Source organism: Oncorhynchus tshawytscha, linkage group LG03 (assembly GCF_018296145.1).
Source record: "Oncorhynchus tshawytscha isolate Ot180627B linkage group LG03, Otsh_v2.0, whole genome shotgun sequence".
NCBI classification, from domain to species: Eukaryota; Metazoa; Chordata; class Actinopteri; order Salmoniformes; family Salmonidae; genus Oncorhynchus; species Oncorhynchus tshawytscha.
In genome coordinates this window covers 44,220,493-44,247,656 of record NC_056431.1, presented here as the reverse complement: position 1 = coordinate 44,247,656, position 27,164 = coordinate 44,220,493, and the positions used below count along the sequence as shown (strand labels likewise).

The 27,164-nt window shown below is 45.1% G+C and overlaps 2 protein-coding genes across 8 annotated transcripts in view; both read right to left on the bottom strand.

Moving 5' to 3' along the window:
* Window positions 1-1,476, bottom strand: part of zak (sterile alpha motif and leucine zipper containing kinase AZK) — a 57,201-nt gene extending 55,725 nt beyond the window's left edge. For both annotated transcript variants that reach the window (XM_024405260.2, XM_024405273.2), the window contains exon 1: window positions 1,251-1,476. The gene's annotated coding sequence lies outside the window, so the exon portion shown is untranslated. The remainder of the gene's footprint in view (window positions 1-1,250) is intronic.
* A 305-nt stretch (window positions 1,477-1,781) lies between these two features.
* The window catches only part of LOC112224179 (rap guanine nucleotide exchange factor 4), a 48,807-nt gene continuing 23,424 nt past the window's right edge, over window positions 1,782-27,164 (bottom strand). For 5 of the 6 annotated variants that reach the window (XM_042317084.1, XM_042317095.1, XM_042317115.1 and 2 more), the window contains 25 exons: window positions 25,448-25,498; window positions 25,232-25,338; window positions 24,972-25,093; window positions 24,624-24,807; window positions 24,374-24,458; window positions 22,681-22,741; window positions 22,368-22,444; window positions 21,997-22,143; window positions 18,733-18,854; window positions 17,652-17,737; window positions 13,993-14,071; window positions 13,556-13,706; window positions 13,199-13,287; window positions 13,076-13,106; window positions 12,824-12,902; window positions 12,181-12,327; window positions 8,080-8,177; window positions 7,590-7,715; window positions 7,022-7,200; window positions 4,895-4,985; window positions 4,048-4,098; window positions 3,722-3,809; window positions 2,933-2,997; window positions 2,779-2,833; window positions 1,782-2,660 (listed from right to left, as the gene is read on the bottom strand). In XM_042317084.1, the coding sequence (XP_042173018.1) occupies window positions 2,533-2,660; window positions 2,779-2,833; window positions 2,933-2,997; window positions 3,722-3,809; window positions 4,048-4,098; window positions 4,895-4,985; window positions 7,022-7,200; window positions 7,590-7,715; window positions 8,080-8,177; window positions 12,181-12,327; window positions 12,824-12,902; window positions 13,076-13,106; window positions 13,199-13,287; window positions 13,556-13,706; window positions 13,993-14,071; window positions 17,652-17,737; window positions 18,733-18,854; window positions 21,997-22,143; window positions 22,368-22,444; window positions 22,681-22,741; window positions 24,374-24,458; window positions 24,624-24,807; window positions 24,972-25,093; window positions 25,232-25,338; window positions 25,448-25,498 (2,499 nt within the window). In that variant the 3' untranslated portion in view covers window positions 1,782-2,532. The remainder of the gene's footprint in view (window positions 2,661-2,778; window positions 2,834-2,932; window positions 2,998-3,721; window positions 3,810-4,047; window positions 4,099-4,894; window positions 4,986-7,021; window positions 7,201-7,589; window positions 7,716-8,079; window positions 8,178-12,180; window positions 12,328-12,823; window positions 12,903-13,075; window positions 13,107-13,198; window positions 13,288-13,555; window positions 13,707-13,992; window positions 14,072-17,651; window positions 17,738-18,732; window positions 18,855-21,996; window positions 22,144-22,367; window positions 22,445-22,680; window positions 22,742-24,373; window positions 24,459-24,623; window positions 24,808-24,971; window positions 25,094-25,231; window positions 25,339-25,447; window positions 25,499-27,164) is intronic. The other variant, XM_042317091.1, reaches the window with a different exon arrangement.

Genomic DNA, 27,164 nt, shown 5'->3' with positions numbered 1-27,164 from the left:
AGCTCTTAAAGGGATTGCATCCTCTAGTCTCCCATGAATCACTGCAAACTTTTCATGACACACTATCACTACACACTTGTTTTAAAAACAAACCCAAAAGGTGCTACACACCTCTAATTCTATATTCAAAGAACAGGGACCATGTCTTCCTAATGTATATAAATGAAAGTGCGATAATAGGTAGAGGGAACACCAAACCAACTTTTTGCCCACAGACAACAATTAACGCACACTTCCCTTTGTTTTTAAATATCAACCTAAGTGCATCTTGTAAAGAAAGAATCCCTTCATTACAGGAAATTGTAGCTCGGATATTGTTCAGAAGTTTCCCATTTACTGCTCAGCAATTATGGCTTTTAAGAGGCTGTTACCTGGACCTAAATCAGGATTGCTATCCAGCCCAGCAGGAAATGCCTCCATTGTCACAGAGGGGAGCCAATTCTCTCTACTGATTTACGACTATTGATGCTATACTTAGCTTCACACCAATCTTTTCAGTACATGAGCAGCTCCGACATTTTCTGTAGACACTTAAGCACGAAGGGTTACAGGGTTATTGGAGCTCGTTTTTGCCTGTCCTCACTGGAAAGTCAACACTCTGCCCCAGACACTAAAATTATGGACCAATACCCATGTGAACATATACAGGCAAGTGGATACCTGCCAGAGCTCTACAGATGAACATGTAAAAATGTAGCAGAAATAATCCAAATGTATGGAGTTAACCTCGTCTGCTTGACCCATTCATATCATCCCGGTGGCGGATATGATTACATACTGTCCCCCATCAGGAAGTTCAAACTTCAGCTCCAGAGTTTAAACTACCACCCGAAGCAAAACTAAATAGAAGTCTCACTGCTGTTACTTACATAATCAAAATGTCTCCAGGCATTTACGGTAAATAATTCAACCAGGAAATTGTATATTTGTATGTATGCAGTTTAGACTGCATACATACACCACACACAAAATATGTATAGACTAGTGTAAATTGTGTTAAATATAATTTTGCAAGATTAAGACACTTCAGCAGCTCAGGATCAACAGGAGTTTAAAGGCAAGAATACCAATTTCCTCGATGACACGCATGTTGCGATGACACGCATGAGACCAAAGCTTTTGCCAAACGGACAACTGTAAAACAATGGAATTTGTTATTCACAACTTTCAAAAAAGTATGTAATTGAAAACATGTAACGGCGTGTAAGCCTACTCACTTAAACATAATGCGATATTAGTACATAGCCTACCTTTGAATTTTCCAACAAATACTAGAAACATTCAGTTTGACAGATCCAATGGGTAGCTTAACTTCTGCAGGTAAACATAGAACTACTGTAAAGAACCCACTTTCCTGGAAACCGGGCGTGACGTTTAGGATTTCCCCACACCGGGATTTCTAGTTACACAACTTCTTCCTTGACTTGGGCTGAGTGCTGAACGCTATAGAGAAATAGCCATAGACATTAAAACCAGGGAAGTATCCCAACATTTTTCAAAGAGCTTCACAAATTCTGACGACAACAGCGCCACTCAATGGGTAAAACCGGTACACCTCCAACGACACCATTAAAATGAAGCAGCAATCTGTTATAACAACCAACACCTACAGGGAATCGAATTCGTTTTCCTATTATCAAAAGATAATACTATGACAGCATAAAAGTTGATTTGAAATATTATTTCAGGCTACTGTAAATATTTTTTCAGCTCAGCTCATAATTAGTTATTATATTAACTAATTATCAAAATAATCAATGAACAATTAAATGGACAGCAGATACATCGAATTCATTTTTAATATTTACAGAATACACATGGCTAAAATGCAGAAAACGGTTACCTTAGAGACTTTCAAAGAGGAATGTGCTCACATACTGTACATCCCAGCCCAACATCACAAACCATTGCATGCTGAGGCCATAATAGATATATGAACACATTGTACATGTGTAATAAAAAGCATCAAATCTGATTTAGAAAAAAGATTGGAAACAACATCTGAATATCAGGATTTGGAATTTAGGAGGTTAGAGAGTGAAGTAAGAGCCAATGTTCCCACCTGGAAAAGTTATCCGTTTAACATAAACCTCACAGATCATTGTACAACAATCAAATGGACGATTATTTCCAAACGATAATTCGCTTTATAGATTGTGTCCTTTTCGTGGGGCTGGTGACTTCAAAGAATTAAATAGAGCTTCAGGGACATGAGAATGAGATGAATTTGAAAATACTCGGTGAAATTTAAAGCAGAGTGACTGCTGCCCATTGATAACAAAAACGAAAACGATACACAAAGGAAAACAAGCAGCACAAATGATACTGACATTTGAAATATAGTTGAAGGTGGAGCTGATGAACTCTGCAGCTGTAGCTTACTTGACTATACTGCATGTATAATAATGTGAAGTTCCACGTAGCAAAGTGGATATGTGTGTGTACTGGTACAACATATAAAGCAAGCTTATTGTTGGCAGTAGAGCAGCAGCATGTGACATGTCCCGTGTCTGTCCAGTGTACGTCCAAGCTTCAGGTCCTGCGTGGTTCCAGTCTGTGGGAGAACTGAGATAGTGTTCTCTGGTTGTCAATCACAGTCAGCTGGCGCACATAGCTTCTCACGTCCAGGTGGTTCTTACTGGTCTGAGATGGTTCTGCACCTGAGAGACGATGGGAAAGCGAAATACCACCTTCCTTATAAACCGTGTCCTGTATGCCCCAAGCACTTAGAAACCTTCCCAGTCAAGTGAAGACTTAAAGATGGCTATGTTTACTTACTGAATGGCAGACTTCTGCAGTATCTCACTATTCTCACTGTGTTAGCGATCATTCGCTGAAAAACAAAAAAAACACAAATAGATGTTACCATGATGAATTTAGACTTCCAATATAATATCATGTCAAAATCAATATCCTCAGGGGAGGGCCTTACCATTTTCTCAAAATTGACCAAACTGTCAATGAACGTCTTGTTTCCATCATGAGTGAAAGTCATGTCTGGAGAGATAATAGCAATATGATTGCACACATAGAACATAGACAAAAGAATAAGGATTGGAATTGACAAGAGCAAACAATATAGAAGCTAGTTACACTGTGTCCCAGGCTGACACTCCAAAAAGAGATCAAAACATTGCTGATAATAACTTCTTCACACAAGAAACAGTGAGGACTGTGTTGGGTAAAACAACATGGAGGGTCATGTAGACGGTGAGAGAGCTGTGTTGGGTAAAACAACATGGAGGGTCATGTAGACGGTGGGGGAGAGCTGTGTTGGGTAAAACAACATGGAGGGTCATGTAGACGGTGGGAGAGAGCTGTGTTGGGTAAAACAACATGGAGGGTCGTGTTGACGGTGAGAGAGCTGTGTTGGGTAAAACAACATGGAGGGTCATGTAGACGGTGGGAGAGAGCTGTGTTGGGTAAAACAACATGGAGGGTCATGTAGACGGTGGGAGAGAGCTGTGTTGGGTAAAACAACATGGAGGGTCATGTAGACGGTGAAAGAGCTGTGTTGGGTAAAACAACATGGAGGGTCATGTAGACGGTGGGAGAGCTGTGTTGGGTAAAACAACATGGAGGGTCATGTAGACGGTGGGAGAGCTGTGTTGGGTAAAACAACATGGAGGGTCATGTAGACGGTGGGAGAGAGCTGTGTTGGGTAAAACAACATGGAGGGTCATGTAGACGGTGGGAGAGAGCTGTGTTGGGCTGCACTGACCTTTGATCAGCAGCGGCATGAAGGGAATGATGGGCGGGTCCAGCTTGGCCACAGTGAGCCGATACGCCCGGTGGTTCCTGGACGGGTCCTGTGGAAATACTCACACTGTTCTGAGATCTGCCACAACCATGTTAAGTGGGCACATCACAGTCACAGCCAAGGGTGGTGCAGCTCCATACATACATTGTTAGATGACAAATGACCATGCAAGAATGTGATGTTTCAATTAAATATTTGAATAAATTGGAGCTTTAGAAAGCAAGGCTAGAGACTATGTGAGTGGATGAATGGTTGATATGGGACTAAAAATAGTTTAGGGTCCTCACCATTAAGCTTTCAAATTCACTGTAAAACTTCTTAAATTTGCTGGGTAGTTTCTGTCAACACAAGTAACAGTGAAAGTTAACAGACAGTTGAAATCATATTCTTGGGCAGATGCTAAACACATTTGAGTGTTGTTGGACAGACAGATGCACAATGTCAGACAGACAAGACGGACACAGTGACAGACACACAGTGACAGACAGACACACAGACACAGTGAGACAGACAGACGCAGTGAGACAGACAGACGCAGTGAGACAGACACACAGAGAGACAGACAGACACACAGAGAGACAGACAGACACACAGTGAGACAGACAGGCACACAGTGAGACAGACAGACAGACACACCGTGAGACAGACAGACAGACACACAGTGAGACAGACAGACAGACACACAGTGAGACAGACAGACAGACACACAGTGAGACAGACAGACAGACACACAGTGAGACAGACAGACAGACACACAGTGAGACAGACAGACAGACACACAGTGAGACAGACAGACAGACACACAGTGAGACAGACAGACAGACACACACACAGTGAGACAGACAGACACACACACAGTGAGACAGACAGACACACACACAGTGAGACAGACAGACACACACACAGTGAGACAGACAGACACACACACAGTGAGACAGACAGACACACAGTGAGACAGACAGACACACAGTGAGACAGACAGACACACAGTGAGACAGACAGACACACAGTGAGACAGACAGACACACAGTGAGACAGACAGACACACAGTGAGACAGACAGACACACAGTGAGACAGACAGACACACAGTGAGACAGACAGACACACAGTGAGACAGACAGACAGACACCCACCTCCCATGTCTGACTCAGTCTGCTCACGGCTGGGTTACTCATGCCCATGATAATAGCGAAGAAGGAGTTGAGGTTCTTATACTCCTTACAGCTGTTACAGAGAGAAAGTAGTCCAGAGATGTATCAGTATCAGGTAACATGTTACGTGTGACTAATTTAAGTCATCACAGTGGGTCATGAAGGAAACACTTGTCATTACCAAAATGATACATGCACAGGTCATTCGGAAAGTATTCAGAGCTTAGGTGCATCCTGTTTCCATTGATCATACTTGAGATGTTTCTACAACTTGATTGGAGTCCACCTGTGATAAATTCAATTCAATTAAATTCGGTGCCAACCTTGCTAGGCGCCTCAGAGATTTGGGAGAGGGCAGTGAGTACTCCCTAATCTTGAAGGAGGACAGGGAGTGCTTCTCACGGTCCCTAATCTTTGTCGGTTGGGTATTGATACACTATGTGTGTAGGATACCTACTGTTCGTGTGTATATGCGTATGATATCTACTGTTTGTGTGGAAGTATGTGCGCCGCTATAAAATGGATGTCTTTGTGGACTTCAGAACGTTCGACTATTGTAGGCTGGGCCTCTGTCTGTTTTCATTTCAACCAGTATCTTACAAATTCTGGGTTGCAGACTGAGTAGTTAATTGAAGTTCTGTTTATGAACATTGAGAACATAATTCTCACAACAAATGGTCACTCTGACAGAGCTCCAGAGTTCCTCTGTGGAGATGGAAGAACCTTCCAGAAGGACAACCATCTCTGCAGCACTCCATCAATCAGGCCTTTATGGTAGAGTGGCCAAATGGAAGACACTCCTCAGTAAAAGGCACATGACAGCCCGCTTGGAATTTGTCAAAAGGCACGTAAAGCGCACTCCGACCATGAGAAACACGTTTCTCTGGTCTGATGAAGAGATTGAACTCTTTGGCCTGAATGCCAAGTGTCACATCTGGAGGAAACCTGACACCATCCCTACGGTGAAGCATGGTTGTGGCAGCATCATGCTGTGGGGATGTTTTTCAGCAGCAGGGCCTGGGAGACTAGTCAGGATCGAGGGAAAGATGAATGTAGCAAAGTACAGATACATCCTTGATGAAATGTCCTGAGCGCGCTGGAGAAGGTTCAGACTGCGGCGAAGGTTCACCTTCTAACAGGACAACGACCCAAAGCACACAGCCAAGACAATGCAAGAGTGGCTTCGGGACAAGTCTCTGAATGTCCTTGAGCCTCCAGTCAGACCCCGGACTTGAACCCAAAGCCACTCCTGCATTGAACCCGAAGCCATCTCTGGAGAAACCTGAAAATAGCTGAGCAGCAAAGGTCCCCATCCAACCTGACAGAGTTTGAGAGGTTCTGCAGAGAAGAATGGGAGAAACTGCCCAAATACACATCTGCCAAGCGTGTAGCGTCATAACCAAGACAAGTTGAGGCTGTAATCATTGCCAAAGGTGCCTCAATAAAGTACTGAGTAAAGGGTCAGAATACTTATGAAAATGCAATATTTCAGTTAAAGATTTAATACATTTGCCAACATTTCTAAAAAGCTATTTTTGCTTTGTCATTATGTGGTATTGTGTGTAGAATGATAAGGGAAAACAAAACTATTTAATCAACTTTAGAATAAGGCTGTAACGTAACAAAATGTGGAAAAAGTCAAGGGGTCTGAATACTTACCGAATGCACCGTACATTCAACCATTCACACATTTGTTAATCTTGACATCGCATACCGCCCCAACAGATCCACAGATTACGCACTCTCTATTGCACTGCCCTTTCCCACCTGGATAAAAGGAACGCCTATGCGAGAATGCTGTTCATTGACTACAGCTCAGTGTTCAACATCATAGTGCCCATCTAAGCACATCAATAAGCTCAGGACCCTGGGACTAAACACCTCCCTCTGCAATTGGATCCTGGACTTCCTGACGGGCTGCCCCCTGGTTTGGAGAGTATTGAACGTCAACACTTTTCCTTTAGGGATTGATTGGGAGGGTTGACTGTACCCTACAGCTAAGTGACACAGGTATGCAATTCTACTACTACAGCTCTGCAGTCAGGGGAGACCATGTGCGCGCAAATGTGCATGCATGAGAGAGAGAGCGACAAGGCAAGGGCCACTCACTGGGCAGCGATCTTGATGAACTTCTTGAGCAGCTGAACACGCTTGCTGAGCTGAGCACACAGACAGATCTCCGTGATCACCCACAGCTGAATCTCATTGAACCTCCTGAGGAACAGGTCCATGTTGGCCGTAGTCTTCTTGAAGTTCTTCCTCCCAAATGTATAGTAGATCAGCTCATGCTGTAGTACAGGGCAAGAGAGAAAGTCAATGACCGTGTCCCTGATAGTTTCCATTATAATGTATCACTATATTGGTTTAATAGTTAATAGTTGCCATCTAGAACCTTCTGAAGAAACCTTTTTGTTTCCAGGTAGATGGTTTTACATGGAATCCAAAACGCTTTCTTCAGAGTGTCCCAAAAGGGTTCTACCTGGAACCAAAAACGGTTCTACCTCCTATGGGGATAGCCAAATAGTGTAGGAAGACATAGCCTGCACCCAGAATGGCACACTATTCCCCATAGGGCAGGGGTTGAAAGTAGTGCAAGAAACATGTATAGGGAATAGGGTGCCATTTAGGTCGCACCATAGAATCAAGTCATTCCTAATTCGTCATTGGTCTGAGGCACCTCATGTACACAGTGGAAGAGTTCCCAGTCGTAGAGAGTCATCTGGTAGGCCAGGTCTTTAGAGCTCATCAACTCAAAGCTGCCCAGGGAGCCTGTGGAGGGTCCTTCCTGCTCTGGTAAGGGCATCTGAAATATTGCGCAAATGTAATATACTGTATAATTTACAGTTGTCGGTATATCATTCTTCATCATACAATTCACACTGATATGAAATACAGGACTGTTTTGATAGCTACAATGACAGTTATACAACTATAACAAGTCGAATTGCAACAGTAGCCTCAGGCCAGTGAACATATTTCAGTCAATTAAAACAAATATATTCCATTAGAGAAACACAACATGAGACGCAACATGCTTCATAGTAACAGTTGCATGAGATGTAGCTTGTAGGAAAACCTCTGGGAATTAGTTGGGTGGGTCTGAATGCTTGTTTTTCTGCATTGTTAATTTGTTGGGCAATATGTTTTTCTGGGGGGTATTTACACACCAATGAATCCAGTTGATCCCTGGGACAGACAAATAGACGGCCGTTGATGCTGAGTGTGGAGAAGACGGAAATATCGTTGGGTTTTAGCACCACTTTATCTGAGGGAAAACAACAAACGAGCAATAATTAAAACATGATCCTATTAAATACAGTATATTAGCATATTATTATGGTCTGTTCTGAAGTCGCATAACAAGGGTAAGGAAAAGATGGCGCTGCAGTGGATATCGACCGTTTTACGGGCTCCCGACCAATTCAAACCAAATCTTATTAGCCACATGGGCCAAATACAACAGTGAAATGCTTACTTATGAGCCCCTAACAGACAATGCAGTTTAAAAAACTACGGATAAGAATAAGAGATAAAAGTAACATCAAAATAACAATAGCGAGACTACAGAGTCAATGGGCGGGGGCACCGGTTAGTTGAGGTAGTATGTACATGTAGGTAGAGTTATTAAAGTGACTATGCATAGATGACAACAGAGAGTAGCAGTGGTGTAAAGAGGGGTGAGGGAGCAATGCAAATAGTCTGGGTAGCCATTTGATTAGCTGTTCAGGAATCTTATGGCTCTGGGGTATGGCCTTTCTCTGACACCGCTTGGTATAGAGGTCCAGGATGGCAGGAAGCTTGGCCCCAGGGATGTACTGGGCCGTACGCACTCCCCTCTGTAGTGTCTTGCGGTCGGAGGCCGAGCAGTTGCCGTACCAGGCAGTGATGCAACCAGTCCTGATGTTCTCGATGGTGCAGCTGTATAAACTTTTGAGGATCTGAGGACCCATGCCAAATCTTTTCAGTCTCCTGAGGGGGAATATATTTCATCGTGCCCTCTTCACGGCTGTCTTGGTGTGCTTGGACCATGTTAGTTTGTTGGTGATGTGGACACCAAGGAACTCTCATCCTGCTCCACTGCAGCCCCGTCGATGAGAAAGGGGGCGTGCTTGGTCCTCTTTTTCCTGTAGTCCACAATCATCTCCTTTGTCTTCATCACGTTGAGGGAGAGGTTGTTGTCCTGGCACCACACAGCCACGTCTTTGACCTCCTCCCTATAGGCTGTCTCATCTTTGTTGGTGATCAGGCCTACCACTGTTGTGTCTTCGGCAAACTTAATGATGGTGTTGGAGTGGTGCCTGGCCGTGCAGTCATGAGTGAACAGGGATTACAGGAGTGGACTGAGCACGCACCCCTGAGGGGCCCCTGTGTTGAGGATCAGCGTGGCGGATGTTGTTACCTACCCTTACCACCTGGGGGTGGCCGGTCAGGAAGTCCAGGATCCAGTTGCAGAGGGAGGTGTTTGGTCCCAGGGTCCTTAGCTTATTGATGAGCTTTGAGGGCACTATGGCATTGAACGCTGAGCTGTAGTCAATGAATAGCATTCTCACATAGGTGTTCCTTTTGTCCAGGTGGGAAAGGGTAGTGTGAAGTGCAATAAAGATTGCATCATCTGTGGATCTGTTGGGGCGGTATGCAAATTGGAGTGGTCTAGGGTTTCTGGGATGAGGGTGCTTATGTGAGCCATGACCAGCCTTTCAAAGCACTTCATGGCTACAGACGTGAGTGCTACAGGTGTAAGATGGCGCCGGAGCAGACGTTTGCGTTCCCCCAGCAAATTGTGTTTTTTGTTTATTTATTTGCGTTGTTTGTAACTTATTGTTTTTACATATTTTGTACATAATGTTGCCGCTACCATCTCTTATGACCGGAAATAACTTCTAGACATAAGGACGGCAATTACTAACCACGGCTTGGTAGAATCCTTTTTTTCCTTTCACGACTCTGACGAGCCCGACGCGAAGGATATACTGCTTCCTCGGGAACAGGCCTCGATCCCCGTGATCTGCGTGAAGAGGAGGCGGAGAAAGAGGGGCCGAAGGGCGGGCTGCCTTCTGAGAATTCATAGGCTATCGAATAAACCCCCACTTCCCTCCATTCTGCTAGCAAGCATGCAATCCTTGGAGAATAAAATCGATGAGTTACGCAGAAGATTAAACTTTCAGCGGGACATTAAAAACTGTTACATCTTATGCTTCACGGAGTCGTGGCTGAACGATGACAATATTAACATAAAGCTGGCTGGTTATATGATGTAAGGGCAGGATAAAACAGCGGCGTCTGGTAAGACAACGGGCGGTGGACTATAATATTTTTGTAAATAATAGCTGGTGCACGATATCTAAGGAAGTCTTGAGTTATTGCTCGCCTAAGGTAGAGTACCTCATGATAAGCTGTAGACCACACTACCTACTGAGAGAGTTTTCATCTGTATTCATCGTAGCTGTTTACATACCACCACAGTCAGAGGCTGGCTCTAAGACAGCATTGAACGAGCTGTATTCTGCCGTAAGCAAACAAGAAAACGCTCAGCCAGAGGCGGCGCTCCTAGTAGCCGGGGACTTTAATGCAGGGAAACTTCAACATTCACAAGGCTGCAAGTCCAGATGGATTACCAGGACGTGTATTACTGGCATGCGCTGACCAACTGGCAAGTGTCTTCACTGACATTTTAAATCTCTCCCTGTCCGAGACTGTAATACCAATATGTTTTAAGCAGACCACCATAGTCACTGTGCCCAAGAACGTCAACATAGCCTGTCTAAATGACTATCGCCCCGTAGCACTCACATCTGTAGCCATGAAATGCTTTGAAAGGCTGGTCAATAGCTCACATCAACACCATCATCCTAAACACCTTGCACCCACTCCAATTCGCATACCGCCCCAACAGATCCACAGATTACGCACTCTCTATTGCACTGCCCTTTCCCACCTGGATAAAAGGAACGCCTTTGCGAGAATGCTGTTCATTGACTACAGCTCAGTGTTCAACATCATAGTGCCCATCTAAGCACATTAATAAGCTCAGGACCCTGGGACTAAACACCTCCCTCTGCAATTGGATCCTGGACTTCCTGACGGGCTGCCCCCTGGTTTGGAGAGTATTTAACAACACATCTGCCACATTAACCATGAACACGGGGGTACCGCAGTGTCCACAACGACACGACTGTAATGGAGCGTGTCGAGAGCTTCAAGTTCCTCGGTGTCCACATCACTAAGGAATTAACATGGTCCACACTAACCAACACAGTCGTGAAGAAGGCACGACAACACCTCTTCTGAAAAGAATTGGGCCCTCAGATCCTCAAAAAGTTTTACAGCTGCACCACTGAGAGCATCTTGACTGGCTGCATCATCGCTTGGTATGGAAACTGCTTGGCAGCTACCCCCAAGACATAATACTGCTGAATAGTTCATCAAATGGCTACCCGGACTATTTGCATGGAACCTTTTTTGCACCGACTCTCTTCCACTGACTCTACACACGTTCACCGGACTCACAAAACACATACATATGCATATTGATGCCACACACACACACACAACACACTTTCCCACTCTTCACATACACTGCTGCAACTATGTTAATTTTCAATCCTGATTGCCTCGTCACTTTTACCCAGAGTCGTCCTCTAACTTTATTATCAAAGAAAATGGTCATAAATACTATGAAGAGGATGCACTCATGATAGCATTAGAACTGGCAATATTGCATTGATCATGACAGACGGGGGCATCCATCTTCCTCTGAATCCTCAGCAGAGAACTGGGCCCAGATTCTTAGCAGCAAAACAAATGCTAGTAAATAACAGACTTGTGGCCAATATGATTAGGGTCTCAGAGACAAAGGAGCAGTGCTTCAGGGCTTTATATTACTACTTGGTATGGGTGAAGCACCGGTCAAACAATAGGCCAGAGAAAGAGGTGGATCAGTACACCCTGGCAGAGACACTGGAATATCCATACAGCAAGTCCCAGCCGGTGGCGGAAACATGCCGGTGTAGAATCTTATGAGTTGAAGCAAGCTTGCAGCAATATTGCCCCGACCTTTTCCCTATGCTGCAGGCCATGGCCCTCCCCTCCTGTCCCTATACTGAGCATACACCGTAACTGAAACAGACCAATCCAGCACCAGCACCCAATCATTTCTAGTAAATCAGGCCTGATTAATGAGCTTCATAGCATCTGTAAATAGCAGGCCATGTGTGGAAAGACTGTCAACCACCATCGTTTGATTAGCGTATAGCTGTGGCCCTTTTCACCTCCGGCCGAACTGAGGTTGACCAGGAGAAGGTCCTCCGCTGACCCCAGCTTGTCGGCCACTGCGCTGATGACCTCGCTGACCGAGGCGGCCATGGGGACCCGGATGGTGGTGTAGGTGTGGTCGCTGCAGTACACTTTGAACAGGACTGCATGGGGAGAGAGCACAGAGCACAATGCAGGTCCCTTAACATTTAGGGTTGAAGGATGGGTACTGGGAAGACAGATCAGAGGCCAAGCGCATCAGCCGTGTCATGGTAGAGATTCAAAACAGATTAGAAAACACTGTGTGTCACTCCTGGCTGCAAGGCCAAAAGGCTCATGACTGCTAAACTGTGCTTTTCTATAGCATATAGCTAGCTCTCGTCTAACGCATATCCTGCATGCTTTCACACACATACATACATATACACACAGTATATATATATTTTTGAATTTTCATTGTAGGACATAAAAGACTGTAAAAACACCAAGAAATCAACTCAAAGTGATTTTAATTTGGGAAATCTGTTCCCAAGTATCTCCACGCATATTAGAGAGACACGTGATCATCAAACAATATAAACAAAGGTTTGAAATTATTGTTTTAGTCAAATATGATATATTTTTGGCCAGTTGGAAAACCCTGCACTATGCCATACTTACTCTCATCATTACTCTTGATGGCCTGTCGTTTCTGCAGCTTCTCATCCCCCATGCTGAACTGCCTCAACAGGATTTTGTGCTAGAACAGAACAGGACAGACAGAAGTGGTTCAGAAGTGTGTTGGTTCAACGACATGACAACAAACCATGGGTGGGAGTAGGATGTAGCTTGGGGAAATGTAGCTCGGGCTGCCAATGAAAACAAAAGCACAGAACATGACTGCAGTGCTTGGGTCATAGCTGGGTGACATACCTTTTGTTGAGAGGATCTGGCGTCATCAGAGCTGAGAAGGCAAACAAAGTAAGATTACATCATGCTAAAGCCGGGGACACTAAAGATAAGTACAACGCAGTAACAATACATTCACACACTTACTTGTTTTTAACGATCTTCTCTAACTCTGGGAGTTGATCTTTCAGAGCAGGAATCACCCTGGCATCATCAGATACAGACACAAAGAACTCCTGGAGCACACAACACACTCTCAATGAGGAGAGATTAATGAGCCCAAACTAATTTGGATTATCAAATGACAAATCGCTAATACTATTACAGCAAACAGTATATTTTTAAGCAACAAGCTGAATAAGAGTGCCTATTAATAAAGGTTTGTGAGGAAGACACTGGTTAACTCTGCAATGGCAACCTATTCTCTTCATAGGGCACTCGTTTTGACCAGGGCCCTATGCCCTATATAGGGAATAGGGTGGGACTTGGTATGCATCCACTGACCTCTAGGAAGGCGACGGAGGCATCCTCCTCCTGCAGGTGGTCTCCATGTACTGAGGCCCACTGCAGCACCAGCCTGATTACCCTCCTCTTGTTGTTCAGGGTATAGTCAAGACGCTCCTGTTCTGAGCCCTGGGATGCCTCAGCATGGTAGGTGCAGGGCAGTTAAGGACAGAAACACGTCTGTGCTACATCATCTTCACTGACTCACATCTAGTCCAGGGGCCGTTTGTAGCAAGCGTCTCAGAGTAGAGGTTCTGATTCAGGATCCATGTAGCAATTTAAGTCACAATGAATACGATTATTTGGACAGGGTGGACCGGGTCCTAGATCCTACTCTGCAATTTTTAATACATAGAAGGGATACTGATTCTCATCAGTAGAAATACACACAAAAACATACAGTAATTATTTGCTATTTTCAGAGACTGAAAGGATATTGGGCCATGAGCACCGGACACAGCTGACTGTTAGGGATGAAGACGCAGTGCATGAGCACAAAGTCGTCCAGAGCTGGATCTGGGCAGACAGAGAGAGAGAGTGACAGAGAAAAAGAGAGAGAGAAAACGTGAGAGAGAGAGCAGAAAACAGACAGAGAGAGAGAGAGAGAGAGAGAGAGAGAGAGAGAGAGAGGGGGGCACCTGTGATGTCAGATGAAAGGATGCCAGACCAGGCCAGCAGGCTGACAGTACTACAGGCCTGATCACACATGGCTGCTGGCTCTGTCGCCGCAGACGGCTGGGACATGAAAGCAGCCAGGAGTTCAAGCGTAATTAGATCAGCCCTGTGATGCGCTGCTAATTATAAACATGAACAAACAGGTCAGCAGCAGCATGGAGGCCGGATGCTCACTCTCTCTCTCTCTCTCTCTCTGATGATACAGAGGAGACAATCTAAGCACAACAGCCATGACGAACACAACACAATCTACATTACAGTCAAATCAAATCTTATTTGTCACATGCGCCAAATACAACAGATGTAAGTAAGCACTTCACTGTAAGGTCTACAAGTCCTTAACCAACAATGCAGTTAATAAAATTCCCCAAAAAGTAAGAGATAAGAATAAGAAATAATTAAAGAGCAGCAGTAAATAACAATAGCAGGGGGTACCAATACAGAGTCAATGTGTCAATGTGCGGGGGCGGGGCACCACCGGTTAGTTGAGGTAGTATGTACATGTAGGTAGAGTTATTAAAGTGACTATGCATAGATGACAACAGAGAGTAGCAGTGGTGTAAAGAGGGGTGAGGGAGCAATGCATATAGTCTGGGTAGCCATTTGATTAGCTGTTCAGGAATCTTATGGCTCTGGGGTAGAAGATGTTTCGAAGCCTCTTGGACCTAGACTTGGACTCCGGTACCGCTTGCTGTGTGGTAGCAGTGAAAACAGTCTATGATTAGGGTGGCTGGAGTCTGACAATTTTTAGGGCCTTCCTCTGACACCACCTGGTATAGAGGTCCTGGATGGCAGGAAGCTTGGCACTGGTGATGTACTGGGCCGTACGCACTACCCTCTGTAGTGCCTTGCGGTCGGAGGCCGAGCAGTTGCCATACCAGGCAGTGATGCAACCAGTCAGGATGTTCTCAATGGTGCAGCTGTAGAAACTTTTGAGGATCTGAGGACCCATGCCAAATCTTTTCAGTCTCCTGAGGGGGAATAGGTTTTGTCGTGCCCTCTTCCCGACTGTCGTGGTGTGCTTGGACCATGTTAGGTTGTTGGTGATGATGTGGATGCCGAGCTCTCAACCTGCTCCACTGCAGTCACGTTGATGAGAATGGGGGCGTGCTCAGTCCTCCTTTTCCTGTAGTCCACAATAATCTCCCTTTGTCTTCATCACATTGAGGGAGAAGTTGCTGTCCTTGCACCACACGGCCAGGTCTCTGACCTCCTCCCTATAGGCTGTCTCATCGTTGTCAGGGATTAGGCCTACCACAGTTGTGTCATCGGCAAACTTAATGATGGTGTTGGAGTCGTGCCTGGCTGTGCAGTCATGAGTGAACAGGGAGTACGGGAGGGACTGAGCACACGCACCCCAGAGGGGCCCCCCGTGTTGATGATCAGCATGGCAGATGTGTTGTTACCTACCCTTACCACCTGGGAGCAGCCCGTCAGTAAGTCCAGGATTCAGTTACAGAGGGAGGTGTTTAGTCCCAGGGTCCTTAGCTTATTGATGAGCTTTGAGGGCACTATGGTGTTGAACGCTGAGCTGTAGTCAATGAATAGCATTCTCAGATAGGTGTTCCTTTTGTCCAGGTGGGAAAGGGCAGTGTGGAGTACAATACTGACTGCATCATCTGTGGATCTGTTGGTGCAGTATGCAAATTGTAGTGGGTCTAGAGTTTCTGGGATAATGGTATTGATGTGAGTCATGACCAGCCTTTCAAAGTATTTCATGGCTACAGACGTGAGTCTTACTCACATCGGCTGCAGAGAGCGTTATCACACAATTGTCCGGAACAGCTGATGCTCTCATGCATGGTTCAGTGTTGCTTGCCTCAAGGCGAGTATAAACGTTATTTAGCTCATCTGGTAGGCTCGTGTCACTGGGCAGCTCTCGGCTGTGCTTCCCTTTGTAGTCTGTAATAGTTTGCAAACCCTGCCACAGCTGACGAGCATCGGAGCCGGTGTAGTACGATTCAATCTTAGGCCTGTACTGACGCTTTGCCTATTTGATAGTTTATCAGAGGGCATAGCGGGATTTCTTGAAAGCGGCAGCTCTACCCTTTAGCTCAGTGTGAATGTTGCCTGTAATCCATGGCTTCTGGTTGGGGTATGTACGCACAGTCACTGTGGGGACGACGTCCTCGATGCACTTATTGATAAAGCCAGTGACTGATGTGGTGTACTCCTCAATGCCATCGGAACCGGAACATATTCCAGTCTGTGATAGCAAAACAGTCATATAGTTTAACATCTGCTTCATCTGACCACTTTTTTATAGACCGAATCCCTGGTGCTTCCTGCTTTAATCTTTGCTTGTAAGCAGGAATCAGGAGGATAGAGTTATGGTCAGATTTGCCAAATGGAGGGCGAGAGAGAGCTTTGTAAGTGTCTCTGTGTGTGGAGTGGTCTAGAATTTTTTCCCCATCTGGTTGCACATTTAACTTTCTGACAGAAATTAGGTAAAACTGATTTAAGTTTCCCTGCATTAAAGTCCCCGGCCACTAGGAACGCCGCCTCTGGATGAGCAATTTCCTGTTTGCTTATGGCGGAATACAGCTCATTGAGTGAGGTTTTAGTGCCAGCCTCGGTCTGTGGTGGTATGTAGACAGCTATGAAAAATACAGATGAAAACTCTCTAGGTAGATAGTGTGGTCTACAGCTTATCATGAGATACTCTACCTCAGGTGAGCAAAACCCTGAGACTTCCTTAGATATTGTGCACCAGTTCTTGTATACAAATATGCACAGGCTCCCGCCCCATTCTGTCCTGCCGATAGTGAGTATAACCCGTCAGTTGTATGTTAGTAATGTCATCGTTCAGCCATGACTCGGTGAAACATAAGATATTACAGTTTTTAATGTCCCGTTGGTAGGATCTGTGCTTTCAGTTCGTCCCATTCATTTTCCAGCGATTGAACGTTAGCTAGCAGAACGGAAGGCAAGGGCAGATTAGCCACTCGCCGCCTGATCCTCACAAGGCATCCTGATCTCTTTCTGCAAAAACCTAAGTTATCTTTTCCTGCGAATCACGGGGATCTGGGCCTGGTCGGGTGTCCGTAGTATATCCCTCTCGTCCGACTCATTGAAGAAAAACTCCTCGTCCAATTTGAGGTGAGTAATCGCTTCTTTGATGTCCTGAAGCTCTTTTTGGTCATAAGAGACAGTAGCAGCAACATTATGAACAAAACAAGTTACGAACAACGCGAAAAAACTAACAAAATAGCATGGTTGGTTAAGAGCCAATAAGACCGCAGCTTTAAAAAAAAATATATATATATATATATATTAATTTAAAAAAATATCACATAGGGTTGAAATATTTGTCATTGAAAATAAGAATTTGTTCTTAAAAAAAATGGTCCTTACACAGAAATACAATGGTCCACAGTGGCGAGAAATGTTATTGGAGTGACAGAGTGCACTACTACTCTACCTGATTCGTTAAGGTGAGAGTCCAGTCGCATCATTTCCAGAAAGTGCTCCAGAATCTTCTCCGGTGTCCCGGACATCACAGTGTATCTGGAATGCCAGTGTCAATCAATCACCTACTTCATTAATCAAGACAAGTTTACTGCTTGTGCTCACTGCTGTTCCTATGCCACACTTCAATGACCTGTGTCCTCTGAATACCTGGCTGTGATTACTACATTAGATAACAATCCTCAAACAACTGCTGTAGGTTTTAGGAGGATGGTTGGGTGAGAAAGGGTGTGGAAGCCTCTCCATAGGTAAAGCACAGGAAGAGACCACCACTCGACCATAAGAATCAACACGCTACAGCCAGGCTTGTTGTGATTGGCTAGGTAAGGGGAGAGAGAGGACGAGGCGTGTCTGTCCCAAATGGGACCCTATTCCCCATAGGGCCCTGGTAAAAATAAAGTAGGGAAAAGGATGCCGTTTGGGACACTGGTGGTGTGTGCCAGGCACTCCACAGGGGAAGGAGAGGAGCTTGACACCCTCACACTCTTCATATGTGACTGGCGCTGTAGTTGATTAGAGGCCTACTCTGGCAGAGTGATTGTGACCCGCGCGGCCTGCCTTCTCCCCGGGAGCCCATCTCTCAGTCATTACCATTAATGTGTCTCTCTCCATTACTGCAGCCGCGGTCACTGACAGCAGCTGCCATTAAGACTAGCTAGTAGCTAACAGACGTCTGCAGCCTTGTAGCCTCAATCTTGGCTTTACAATAGAACTTCTAACCCCGGCAACCAGATCCGCACTACTATACACTCTTTAGCCGAGGGTAGCTCACAAACTCACCCACTTTTTACACTCACTTTGCGCAAATTTTCAAGAGTCTCTCACACTAACCTCACTCCCTGTTATGAATCTAACGTCAAGAGACATTATCACACACATGACCCTCCCAACAGGAGAGAGCATCTCACACACCCACAGTCCCCTTTAACTTCCTAGTGAACTCTACCTCTACTGAACAGTGCTGCTACAGAAAGCAGTTCAATCATATTGTGAGGGGATGACTGGGTGAGACAGATAGAGAGTTAGCTCAGTACTTATAGTGTGAGGAGGTGGTGGTGGTGGAGCCATGGGTGGAGGCCTGGCTGCTGGGGCTCTTCTCCAGGACCAGAACATCCTGATAATGCTCTTTCAAACGCACCGTGTTGGCCTCCACATCCTGGACACACACAATTGATCATTATGTCATCATAAATCATTGTACTGTTGTTATGTTTTATTATGTGTTGGCCTCCACATCCTGGACACACACAATAGATCATTATGTCATCATAAATCATTGTACTGTTATGTTTTATTATGAAATGACATGCCATTCCTAATGACTACAAGTGGTTGTTATCTGGATGTTAAGTTTTTGAAAATGAATAAATACATTTCCGACTGAATAGTACTGTAGCAAATCCTGCAGAGTAGACCATCCCCCAAAATGGTAGTTAACATGGAGGCTGCACTACATTACATCATCCCCTCAGAACTATGGTACTGTAAGCATGGTGGATTAGTCTGCTAGTATAACCGGCGGTCAGCATTTTGACAGAGGCGGAGTCACAAATGGCACCCTATTGTCTATGTAGTGCACTACTTTTGACCAGGATGTGCAGTTTATAGGAAATAGGGTGTCGTTTGGGAAGCAGACTGTGGCCCAGAAGCCCATCAGTCCAAAGCCAACAGGAGATTTACAGAGGAGGAGGAGGACTCAATGAGCCGCATACAAAGGGTCTGCCTCTGTGGATCACACAGATGTCCATCATCCATCCGCTTTTCAGTAGACACAATCAAGACCCTGATGTCCTATCAAAGTCCAATGCAAGCTGCACGTGGGCGTAGCTAAACAATAGGCTGTGGAGGGAGAATGTAGAGAGACTGATAGCCCAAACGCAGGCAGATGTCGATATTGATCTAGTATTGATGGTTGCATCTTACAATCCAACCGTATTGTATGCAGCCGGTAATACACTCGTATCCCCTGTGGACCGGTTCGTACTGTGGACCGGTTCGTACTTAAAACATTCTCCACTCAGGCTGCAAAGGCGACGATTTCCTCCTGAACTAAACTCAGCAACAACAAAAAAAATGTCCCTTTTTTATTACCCTGTCTTTATTACCCTGTCTTTCAAAGATAATTCCAAAAAATATATATATCCAAATATATAAATCCAAATAACTTCACAGATCTTCATTGTAAAGGGTTTAAACACTGTTTACCATGCTTATTCAATGAACCATTAACAATTAATGAACATGGACCTGTGGAACGGTCGTTAAGACACTAACAGCTTACAGACGGTAGGCAATTAAGGTCACAGTTATGAAAACTTAGGACACTAAAGAGGCCTTTCCACGGACTCTGAAAAAAAACTAAAGAAAGAATATGCATGAATATGCTTTATGCATGCTGCAAAGAGGCCTGAGTACTGCAGGTGTGGCCAGGGCAATAAATTGCAATGTCCGTACTGTGAGACGCCTAAGGTAGCGCTACAGGGAGACAGGACGGACAGCTGATCGTCCTCGCAGTTGCAGAACACGTGTAACAACATCTGCACAGGATCGGTACATCCGAACATCACACAGGTACAGGATGGCAACAACAACTGCTCGAGTTACACCAGGAACGCACAATCCCTCCATCAGTGCTCAGACTGTCCGCAATAGACAGAGAGGCTGGACTGAGGGCTTGTAGGCCTGTTGTCTGGTGAAGACCTCCCTTACATCACCGGCAACAACGTCGCCTATGGGCACAAACCCACCGTCGCTGGACTGAAAAAAAGTGCTCTTCACTGACGAGTCGCGGTTTTGTCTCACCGGGGGTGATGGTCAGATTCACGTTTATCGTCTAAGGAATGAGCATTACACCGAGGCCTGTACTCTGGAGCGGGATCGATTTGGAGGAGGAGTGTCCGTCATGGTCTGGGGAGGTGTGTCACAGCATCATCGGACTGAGCTTGTTGTCATTGCAGGCAATCTCAAAGCTGTGCGTTACAAGAGAAGACATCCTCCTCCCTCATGTGGTACCCTTCCTGCAGGCTCATCCTGACATGACCCTATATCATGACAATGCCACCAGGAATATTGCTCGTTCTGTGTGTGATTTCCTGCAAGACAGGAATGTCAGTGTTCTGCCATTGCCAGGGAAGAGCCCGGACCTCAATCCCATTGAGCACGTCTGGGACCTGTTGGATCAGAGGGTGAGGGCTAGGGCCATTCCCCCCTGAAATTTCCGGGAACTAGCAGGTGCCTTGGTGGAAGGGTGGGGTAACATCTCGCAGCAAGAACAGGCAAATCTAGCGCAGTCCATGAGGAGGAGATGCACTGCAGTACTTAATGCAGCTGGTGGCCACACCAGATACTGACTGTTACTTTTGATTCTGACCCCCCCCCTCCCCTCCTTTTTGTTCAGGGACACATTATTCCATTTCTGTTAGTCACATGTCTGTGGAACTTGTTCAGTTTATGTCTCAGTTGTTGAATCTTGTTATGTTCATACAAATATTTACACGTTAAGTTTGCTGAAAATAAACGCAGTTGACAGTGAGAGGACGTTTCTTTTTTTGATGAGTTTAGATTTATTGACAAGAAGAAGGAAAAAAACTGGGGAAAATATGTGTGCTTTCTTTATGGCTAATGCTACTTCCTGATGTTGCACCCTGCATGCAGAATGCTGCAGCCTGATTGGCTGAACGCGATACGCAACATCCGGAACTAGCATTCCTTCCTAGGCATTAACCACTGGTGGTGGAAAATTGTGTTTCATAAAGGAAAGTATGCATATTTTTTCCCCCACCTTCTCACCGTGAAATCTAGTTCAGGAACAAATTGATGCATTTGCAGCCTGAATGGAGAATGCTAGGTACGAACTGGTCCACGGGGATATGAGTGTATTGCCAGCTGCATACAAGCGTTTGGACGGTAAGATGGCAACGACTCAATATCGCCATCTGCTGGCCATTGGGCTAAGAGTCTGACAGTTGACAGTTTGGCTTTAGCGTTATACCGTACCTCTCCTACAGACAACGGTCTCCATTGAACCACATAGTTGATAGTAGTCTATCATTAAAACAATTATATATGAAAACGGGGACTTGACTCTTAACTGGTACAACTGGTTAATGTATGCATCATTCTGATGAACACCTCTCTTTTTAGGAGCTGCAATGTTGAATCCGAATCTCAAACAATAGAGGGAGACTACACCATTGAATACAGATAAAGTGGAATTTCACTGAGCTTAGTGGACAGAGAGCTGGAGGGGGCCATGCCATCTCCTGTGAGGACAAAAAGGATTTCCCCAGATAACTCACTTTGAGGATCCGATTGAAGTCCTCCTTGTCCACACGTAGGAAGTGGCAGTTATCCTCTCGTAGGACAATGGAGGCGGCGCGGGGGGCATCGTTGACCAGGGCAAGCTTCCCAAAGTCATCTCCCTCATGCAGCGTGCAAACAACCCCCTATGTGAAACAGGACAAGAATAAGCAAACAAAGAATGGCTGTGCCTTAAAGGGCATAAGATGACAGCATACAATAGTTTTACATCTGCTATGTAATTTATCCACTCTCATATTTCCTATAATTGGCTGTAGTGATTAGCTGAATACTGTTCAAATGGGAATAAGTCGTATGAGATGCCAGATTCAAATAACATTTGAACAATCTTTTTATTTTATTTTTTTACCTTTCCATAAATGACAACGTTTACTGAGCCCTTTAGAATGATGTACCACGATGTGCCTTCCTCCCCTTGATTGAACACTGTAAGTGAAAATGATAACATATCAAAACGGATATTTTCCAACAAAACATTTCCAAGAATGCATCTCAATGCATTAACTTACAGAAACAACCACAAAGGATTTACTATTTCATCTGGGATTTTCTTTCTGCCTCCATATAGATGATGCATTTATAAATCAATGAATAGCGTGCAAAGTTGATCAAGTTAAAAAAAGGGATTGAACTTGTCATGGAGGCAGTGTTAAACTACTTACACACAGTTCCTGCTTTGGCATGGGACTCAAAGATCAGGAATCCGGCTAACTCCTTCTTTACCTGTAGAAGCAGTTGGGGGAAACACAGCTAGGTTACAGGGTTGACATCATACAGTGCCTTGCAAAAGTATTCAACCCCCTTGGCCTTTTTCCTATTTTGTTTCATTTACAACCTGTAATTTAAATGGATTTTCATTTGGATTTCATGTAATGGACATACACAAAATTGTCCAAATTGGCAAAGTGAAATTAAAAAAATGTATAAAAAATGTCAATTGAAAAGTGGGCTATGAAGCCCCTAAATATGATTGGGTGCAACCAATTACCTTCAGAAGTTACATAATTAGTTAAATATAGTCCACTTGTGTGCAATCTAAGTGTCACATGATCTGTCACATGATTGCAGTATATATATACACCTGTTCTGAAAGGCCCCAGTGTCTGCCACACCACTAAGCAAGGGGCACCACCAAGCACTATGAAGACTAAGGAGCTCTCCAAACAGGTCAGGGACAAAGTTGTGGAGAAGTACAGATCAAGGTTGGGTTATAAAAAAATATCTGAAACTTTGAACATCCCACGGAGCACCATTAAATCCATTATGGAAAGAATATGGCACCACCACAAACCTGCCAAAAGAGGGCTACACACCAAAATTCACAGACCAAGCAAGGAGGGCATTAATCAGGCACCAAAGATACCAAAGATAACCCTGAACCCTAAAGCTCCACAGCGGAGATTGGAGTACCTGTTCATAGGACCACTTTAAGCCGTACACTCCACAGAGCTGGGCTTACGGAAGAGTGGCCAGAAAAAGCCATTGCTTAAAGAAGAAAATAAGCAAACACGTTTGTTTTTCGCCAAAAGGCATATGGAAGAAAGTACTCTGGTCAGATGAGACTAAAACTGAGCTGTTTGGCCATAAAGGAAAACGCTATGTCTGGTGCAAACCCAACACCTCTCATCACCCTGAGAACCTCATCCCCACAGTCTAGCATGGTGGTGGCAGCATCATGCTGTGGGGATGTTTTTCATTGGCAAGGACTGGGAAACTGGTCAGAATTGAAAGATGGCGCTAAATACAGGGAAATTCTTGAAGGAAACCGGTTTCAGAGACTGGGACAGAGGTTCACCTTCCAGCAGGACAATGACGCTAAGCATACTGCTAAAGCAACACTCGAGTGGTTTAAAGGGAAATATTTAAATGTCTTGGAATGGCCTAGTCAAAGCCCAGACCTCAATCCAATTGAGAATCTGTGGTATGACTTAAAGATTGCTGTACACCAGCGGAACCCATCCAACTTGAAGGAGCTGGAGCAGTTTTGCCTTGAAGAATGGGCAAAAGTCCCAGTGGCTAGATGTGCCAAGCTAATAGAGACATACCCCAAGAGACATGCAGCTGTAATTGCTGTAAAAGGTGGCTCTACAAAGTATTGACTTTGGGGGGGTGAATAGTTATGCACGCTCAAGTTCTGTATTTTTGTCTTGTTTGTTTCACAATAAAACATATTTTGCATCTTCAAAGTGGCAGTCAGGCTGTGTAAATCAAAAGATACAAACCCCCCCCAAATTAATTTTAATTCCAGGTTGTAAGGCAACAAAATAGGAAAAATGCCCGGGGGGGTGAATACTTTCACAAGCCACTCTATACAGGCCGACAATGAATTATGAATGTAACCGAATCTGTACTCACAGTGGTGGATAGGTGCGATAAGGCTTTTATATGGAGCAGCTCCTCATAAATTATCTCCAAATCATCTGCCGTCCTCTGTCCTGGCCTGGGGAAGGGGAAACATGCACCAATAAAACAAATCATTGAACGTATTAACTTCAAACAGGACCTTCGCATCAGCTTTGCTTACATATCTTATTTATCTTGCCTAACCCAAACTTTCCAGACCGGCATACATCCTACCCGCAGGTGGCGATCTCTGTGATCTTACTGTTTCCTCAGGATCATGCGCATGTGTGCGTCAGGGCCTATTTGGGAGAGGAGGAGGAGGGTATCCTGCAGCTCCTCATCGCTCTCCCTGGCCTCCTTCTCAGTGGGCAGGGGAGCATCATCCTGCTCATCATCCAAGAAACGGTAGAACAGATACTTGTCCTGGAAGGTCAGCTCCTGGTCCACTGCAACCCCAACAAACAGAGAACACAGAGGGTATAGAAACGGAGACAGACAGACAGACAGACAGACAGACAGACAGACAGACAGACAGACAGACAGACAGACAGACAGACAGACAGACAGACAGACAACTCTTAGTACGGTCTACTGGACTGTTCTGGCTCACCGTGGTTGAGAACTCCTTCCTCCAGCAGCACCTGCCACATGCCCACTGCTTGAATGCGAGAGTGAACACAGGAGCTCTGCTGCATCTGCCAGTCAACCAGCTCTGTTCCCACACAGCATTGCCTGCAGGAGATACACACATCACATCAGGAAATACATACAGCAAAAAACAAACATAACCAATACACAAACCGACAGATGTACACGTACTGTGATATGAGTGTACCAGGTGTACATGGTACAGGGGATATTCCAACCCACCTGTATGTCTTCAGGTGGTACTTCCTGTCTCGGATGATGTGGGGAGCTCTGGAGAGGATGGCATCACGTAGAACCTTCCCTGCTCGCATGATCTTCTCAGATGGGACCTGTGGGGAAAAAATGGGCCTTATACTAGAGGCCAGGCCTTATAATAGAGGAGAGAAAAAGGAGATCAATGGATGAGATGGCCTCTATTGGTGTGATGGTCTTTACTACCTGAGAAATGGATTTAGGATGGATTTTGTCTGGGCTTTCTGTGAAGGATTTCTGAAAAGTAAAATGACATGACATTGACTGGAAAACGCGCACACACACACGGAAACATAATGGATTTCAAAAACTCCCTAAAACACTTCTGCGAGCAGGCCTTTCTAATCGACCTGGCCCAGGTATCCTGGAAGGATATTGACCCCATCCCGTCAGTAGAGGATGCCTGGTTGCTCTTTAAAAAGTGCTTTCCTCACCAGCTTAAATAAGCATGCCCCTTTCAAAAAATGTAGAACTAAGAACAGATATAGCCCTTGGTTCAACCCAGACTTGACTGCCCTTGACCAGCACAAAAACATCCTGTGGCGTACTGCACTAGCGTCAAATATTCCCCGCGATATGCAACTTTTCAGGGAAGTCAGGAACCAATATACACAGTCAGTTAGGAAAGCAAAGGCTAGCTTTTTTAAACAGAAATTTGCATCCTGCAGCACTAATTCCAAAAAGTTTTGGGACACTAAAGTCCATCGAGAATAAGAGCACCTCCTCCCAGCTGCCCACTGCACTGAGGCTAGGAAACACTGTCATCATCGATAAATCCACAATGCATGAGAATTTCAATAAGCATTTCTCTACGGCTGGCCATGCTTTCCATCTGGCTACCCCAACCCCGGATAACAGCTCTGCACCCCCCGCAACAACTGGCCTAAACCTCCCACGCTTCTCCCAAATCCAGATAGCTGATGTTCTGAAAGAGCTGCAAAATCTGGATCCCTCCAAATCAGCTGGACTAGACAATCTGGACCCTCTCAAATTATCTGCCGCCATTGTTGCAACCCCTATTACTAGTCTGTTCAACCGCTCTTTTGTATCGTCAGATTCCTAAAGATTGGAAAGCTGCCGCAGTCATCCCCCTCTTCAAAGGGAAGACACTCTAGACCAAAACGGTTACAGACCTATATCCATCCTGCCCTGCCTTCCTAAAGTTTTCGAAAGCCAAGTTAACAAACAGATCACCGACTATTTCGAATCCCACCGCACCTTCTCTGCTATGCAATCCGGTTTCCGAGCTGGTCACGGATGCACCTTAGCCACGCTCAAGGTCCTAAACGATATCATAACCGCCACCAATAAAAGACAGTACTGTGCAGCAGTCTTCATCGACCTGGCCAAGGCGACTCTGTCAATCACCGTATTCTTAACGGCAGACTCAACAGCCTTGGTTTCTCTAATGACAGCCTCGCCTGGTTCACTCATGCTGCCAAACATACCCTCGTAAAACTGACTACCCTACCGATCCTCTGGCGATGTCATTTACAAAATAGCCTCCAACACTCTACTCAGAAAATTGGATGCAGTCTATCACAGTGCCATCCGTTTTGTCACTAAAGCCCCATATACTACCCACCACTGCGACCTGTATGCTCTCGTTGACTGGTCCTCGCTACATATTTGTCGCCAAACCCACTGGCTCCAGGTCATCCATAAGTCTTTGCTAGGTAAAGCTCAGCCTCATCTCAGCTCACTGGTCACCATAGCAACACCCACCCGTAGCACACGCTCCAGCAGGTATATTTCACTGGTCATCCCCAAAGCCAACACCCCCTTTGGCCGCCTTTCCTTCCAGTTCTCTGCTGCCAATGACTGGAGCGAATTGCAAAAAAAATTCTCTGAAGTTGGAGACTTATATCTACCTCACTAACTCCAGTGTTAATTGCTAAATTGT